This window comes from Ranitomeya variabilis, chromosome 1 (assembly GCF_051348905.1).
Source record: "Ranitomeya variabilis isolate aRanVar5 chromosome 1, aRanVar5.hap1, whole genome shotgun sequence".
NCBI classification, from domain to species: Eukaryota; Metazoa; Chordata; class Amphibia; order Anura; family Dendrobatidae; genus Ranitomeya; species Ranitomeya variabilis.
Window position 1 is genome coordinate 806,316,107 of NC_135232.1, and position 6,000 is coordinate 806,322,106.

At 36.4% G+C, this 6,000-nt stretch overlaps 1 protein-coding gene across 2 annotated transcripts in view; it reads right to left on the reverse strand.

Moving 5' to 3' along the window:
• The window catches only part of LPL (lipoprotein lipase), a 36,305-nt gene extending 32,941 nt beyond the window's left edge, over positions 1-3,364 (reverse strand). Inside the window, exons 1-2 of one of the 2 annotated variants that reach the window (XM_077274203.1) lie at positions 3,295-3,364; positions 2,048-2,162 (exon numbers count right to left, since the gene is read on the reverse strand). In XM_077274203.1, the coding sequence (XP_077130318.1) occupies positions 2,048-2,144 (97 nt within the window). In that variant the 5' untranslated portion in view covers positions 2,145-2,162; positions 3,295-3,364. Of the gene's footprint in view, positions 1-2,047; positions 2,309-3,294 lie in introns of those variants that run through there. The other variant, XM_077274196.1, reaches the window with a different exon arrangement.
• Positions 3,365-6,000: the final 2,636 nt, after the last annotated feature.

Here is a 6,000-nt window from a genome sequence, read left to right on the forward strand (position 1 = left end):
CGACATTTACATGCTCATCTGGTGAAATCTTTTACTCATAGTGACCTTTTTCGATACACACAGGATATACCAGCGCAAATTTTTTATATTGTTTTCTCTATTCATTTATTTTACTCACTTATATAGCACCATTAATCCTGCAGCACTTTGGAAACATGACTTTTTTTTATGATGGATACCATCATGGACGCCATTAACTTATATATAAGGGACCTTTTTAGTTCCATCATGGCGTCTGTTGTTTTGATGAGAAGAATAGTGCTGCATGCAAATCTGGAAGAGACCCTCTGAAGCAGATGTGAACAGGGTCTGATGATGTGGCTGTAATCTTAACGTCACTATGGCTATTGTATAGAAGACACTTTATCTGCATTCTGGTAATAGGCAACAAGTGACGAATGAATCACGCCTAGAAACAAATAAGGTTTGCAAGAAGCATGAACAGCACACAGAGCTGTGGAACAGGGAACAGTTGCTCCCATGACAATAGCTGCCAGGAGCAGCCAGGATAGGCGCTTGTGGGCTAGCCCACTCATGCCGGCCTCCATGCACCAATCAGCAGGTCACTGGAGGGGGTGTGTGGCAGGGTGGAGTCTCAATGACCTTGTATTGGGTGAAAAGAATGAGAAGACTGAGCATGAGGAAGGTAACCATCGGTCACATTCTTTCTCTCTTTTTTTTTTTCTTCCCCCGCTTGTCATTCATATTACCAGCCCTCCTTAACTCCTGTTGTGTTTCCTAAATTCAAACCATAAGGAGGATTATCATGGGAATTAGTAGGATTAGTCTGTGCGTAACGAAGCAAAATTGTGCATCGCAAAAACACTAAACTCACAAAAAGGATAAATATAAAGTAGAAATATTCCATTTAAATTTGTTCTCTGATTTCGATGGAACATAACATAAACTATACTGATCATGAATTTAGATTGTGAGCCCCAATGGGGACAGTGATGATGATGATGTCTGTAAGGTGCTGTGGTAATAATGGTGCTATATAAGCAAGTATAATAAATAATGGAAAAAGTTGTCCATTCCTTCCTTCCTCTCTTTCTTTCTTTCTTTCTTTCTTTCTTTCTTTCTTTCTTTCTTTCTTTCTTTCTTTCTTTCTTTCTCTATTCTACTATTTGATTTATTTAATAATACGTTTTCATGTTCATATTTTTTATTGCTCATACTAGCACTAAAAATTTATTGTATTATTATTAATAATAATAATAATAATAATTATTATTATTATTATTAATTATACTATCACTAATAATAATGGCATTTGGTTTTCTAATCTTTTTCCCCACAGTTATTACATGTTGATACAGCCCTTGTCTAATAATAAGTACTTATAACCCTTGGTTTGCCAGTAAGTTACGCACATCACTGACAATTAAAAAGCCTCGACTAATGTAGCCCCAGGTACAGTTTACCAAAAGGTAAAATAGTGAAATCTTCTAAATTACCACAACTTTGTATACAAGTAATAAAAGCAGATTTAGAGTGTTTTCTCACATGACTGATTAGTGTGGCTGTAAAATCCATGTCATACATGTAAGTGGGGTTGTTTTGCTGCATGTGAATGAATTCCTGCAAACCCAGTTCAGATGGGCAGGATAGCTACGCGTGGTAATACACATCACAATAAACTTTCCTTAGGTCATTAATGAATGAGCGTGCATGAAGACTGCAGCACTTTCACAGTAATGTAAGATGCACTCAGCATTGCCTTCTCCCTGTAAGCGCCATATGTTGGCATCCGTGTGCCAAGAATTCTGGCACATTCCTTACTTTCTGAAAATATGATTAGGAAAGCTATGCAGTCATTTGTACTGCCAATCCAGAGGAGAATTAAGTGCATCCAGCTGTCCAGCAGCGCTCAGGAACAAACTTCATATATTCCCAAACACACAGAATGAATGTTAGGGTAAAATGTATTGGCAACGTTCGTAACCTTAGCTATACCTTTCCAGACTTTACATTGTATCTGGATAGACTTTCATTTGTATTCTATGCATGAGGCAAAAAAGTGACTAGTAGAAGTATTCAGACTTACTTGTCGTAGGAGGCGACTCAGTAGTGGCGAAGACTTTGTGGCAAGTCAACAGGCAGTGCATCCATACAAGCAGTGCAAGGGCTTCTCCACTTCTCATTGTTTTTTAAACCTTTGCCTAAAAAAAATAAATATAGAATACCAGTATTCTTTCTTGATGCCTAATTCTATGCAGCCTTTTATTCAACTTTGAATGATGTTTCAATAACTACAGTGCATTGCATGGAAAAAGGCTTTTCACTGGCAGGAGGAGTCAGAAACTGCTATTGGCAGCCTGGAGTCGCCTTATGTTATGAGAGATATGCAAATCATAACCAAACCCATCAGAAGGAGGTTCTCAAGTATGTCTAAATAATAGTGACATGTACTATTGCTGGAGGGTGGACCAACAGAAATCAAGAGGCATGTAGCATAAAACAGTATACTATGTACTTGTGTATAGAAACATCTGAGTACACTCCTTATCTGAAATATCCGTGTGCTACTATATATATATATATATATATATATATATATATATATATATATATATATATATATATATATACTTACATATACAGAGTGAGGTTTGTGTGTGTATGTGTTTACATGTATTTATATGTACATGTATATATATATATATTTATGTATATATATATACATATACACATAGGCAATGTATATGTACATATATATCTATCTGTCTATCTATCTATCTATATGCATACTTATATCTATACATCTATACAGAGAGAGAGGGAGAGGCATGTGTGTCTGTATATGTATATATATATGCATATATATAAACATACATATATGAATATATACTTATACACATAGCCAAAATTATTATAGATAGAGTTGCTATGGATGGATAGTAATATAAATCTATGTATTTATTAAAATTTTTCATTTTATATGGTTTCGGCTTGCTTATTACTAGCACTATAAATGTATTGTGGTATCATCATTGTTAATACTACTAATAATAATAATAACAAGAATAAGAAAAGAAAGATAAATAGAAAGATAAAAAGGAAGAAAGAAAAAAGAGAGGTAGAGGGAAAGAAAGTTAAATAGAATGAAAGATAAATAGAAAGATAGAAAGATAAATAAAAAGATAGAAAGAAAGATAAAAAGAAAGAAATAATAAAAGATTTCAAACTATTCTCTTCTGCATTTGTCTTTTTACCATTTGTATATAAGTTTAAGTTTCTCACAATTTTTGACCAAGTTCTATATGCGGCAACACTATTTTAGCATTTCCTCACCTTCATTTGTCTCTTGTAATCCATATTGACTTCAGATAACTCAACCTGCGTGAAAATGACTGAGAGTAACCTGAAATCATATAAAAAGCCTCAGTGGAATGTTCCAGACAAGGTCGTACTCTGCGACTTAAAGCTCAATCTACAACAAGACCAGAGCTACTGATAATAGTAGGAAAATGGGTGAGAAAAAATATAAAGCAAACACTGTGAAATATCAAAAAGTCCACGAAAGAGGTTGGAAGAGATAATAAAATACTGTATCTGCCTCCTGACCCTGCCTGCCTATTTTAACACCCTGCTCCATAGATTTTCATTACAGCGATCATCATTTTAGGATTCTACTGAAAGATCTAAATGCAGAATAAAAAACTTTCATTCCAGCCTCAGAATTTCAGCCCTTGTGTAATAGTTATAAAACATGAATTTCTTCAGTTCCATATTCTTTGGGGTTGTGGGACATATTACAACATTATAACAGCGACTCATGCTAGCCATCTCTGATCTGTTGGTTATAGTTAACGTTGCTTTATTGAGAAATTATGGAAGTTGTCCAATTTATTTCGCACTCCCAGGAGTAGCCTGACGGAAGGATTTTTTATTGTAGCGTATAATAATTTATGTTACATAATATAAAAAGCAGTATAAAGAATGGGGCAGGATTTATCTGAAATTCCCAAAAGGATGTTCATTTCTTATTATTAATATTATTTATTTTGAAGTGTCCTTAATTCCAATATATAAATTCCAAAGCATATACAAATAAACATGGCAAAGTGAGTGACAGACTGGTAGAATGGGAGAGGGGACCTTGCCAGCGAGCGCCTACTATCACCACTGTATGTATCGTTTTTTGCTCATCTTCTACTTGCATATAATGCCTGGTGGCATAATAAAAAGCTGTTATACATCTAGGTGCAGCGTGGGGGACATGTAGTCACAAATGCTCTGAGAACATTTCTGGTTTCAAAAGTGACTGTTAGTTGGCATTATTTTGGGGACAAAGTTAGGTATTGTACACAGAGATGTCCTGTATTAAGACTTGATATAACTATGAGTAGTCTGTCACTGTACCTCTATATGCCTTTAATTATATACGCAATCCAGCAAATTATATGTCATGTTAGTAAGTAAGAATATTTCTGTAATTTGACACAGAGCAATTATAGAATTATAGCGAGGCATAGCATGCCGACAGGTCAGTACTATGTGTGCCATCACACAGGGTACATGCTCAAGGCTCTGACTTTCCAGCAGGTGCAGCATTCTTTTCTGCCCATTGTACATTTAGGCTGTGTGCACACGTTGCAGATTTTTCGAGTTTTTTTGCTATAAAAACGCTATAAAAACGCAAAAAAAACGTGGAAAAAAATGCATACATTATGCATCCCATCATTTAGAATGCATTCCGCAATTTTTGTGCGCGGTAAAAAACGCAGCATGTTCATTAACTTTGCACCTTTTTTGCGGATTTCCCACTATATTATTGCATTGAGAACCTCCGGAAAAATCCGCAAAAAAACCGCACCAAAAACGCTGTAAAAACGCAAGAAAAACACGAGAAAAACTCATGCAGATTTCTTGCAGAAAATGTCCAGTTTTGCTCAGGAAATTTCTGCAAGAAATCCTGAATGTGTGCACATAGCCTTAAAGCACTACTCGAGCATTATGTTTTTCAGCACTAGAGTGCTGTTTTTAATGCAAGGTCCTGACCCTGGTCTTATTTTCATCTTCCGGCGTCTTTACCTTTTTTCTTGTAAAAACACTGTAGCAATCTGGCAGGTCACAAACTGCTGGATGCAAGATAGCAAACCCAGCACTCAACTTAAGTATATATTGCAGCAAGGTTTATTGTAGTATGAACAATAAAACGTTTCGGTCCGTGGTGACCTTCATCAGTTAGATAACGTTCAATAGCAGAAGTAGACCGTAGATAAGTAGTGCCGTTTGTATAAGGCAAGTTTGGGGCTTCAAGCGCAATGCAGATAGCTATGGGAGAGAGTGAATGGTATTAGTACCTGGAGCAAACGTGCTCCCTGACTTTTGCAATTTACTGCTTATTAAAATGTTCAGGTGTTTTTGAGATATTAAGGGTATGTGCACACGTTGCGGATTTTGCTGCGGATCAGCAGCGTTTCTGCAGCTGTGGGTCCGCAGTAGTTTCCCATGAGTTTACACTGTGTTCCAAATTATTATGCACAAAGAGTTTAGGAGTGATAAGGTTAGAATTTTTTTGTTTGTCATTTAAACTCATTGATGGTGATGTGTGTCAGGGCTCTTTATATCACTGAAAGCAATTGCAGATACATGTGCAAATTAGTTTGGCAGATGTGTCCAAATAAAGGCAAGACTACTTAAGAAGGCTGTTCCACATTATTAAGCAGCCTACATTTTATGCCAAAATGGGAAAGAAAAAGGATGTGTCGGCTGCTGAGAAGCAACAAATTGTGGAGTATTTAGGTCAAAGCATGACTACAATCAACATTGCCAAGACACTTCATCGTGATCATCGCACAATCAAGAAGTATGTAGCTGATTCCCAGCACACACGTGTGCGTGCTGATAAGGAAAAATTGAGGACTCTTTCCAACAGGCAGGTTAAAAGAGCAGCTGCAAAAATGCCTTGTCATAGCAGCAGACAAGTTTTTGAAGCTGCTGGTGCCTCCAACGTCACCAGAACAACAAAATGCAGGGTCCTTCAGAGGTGCG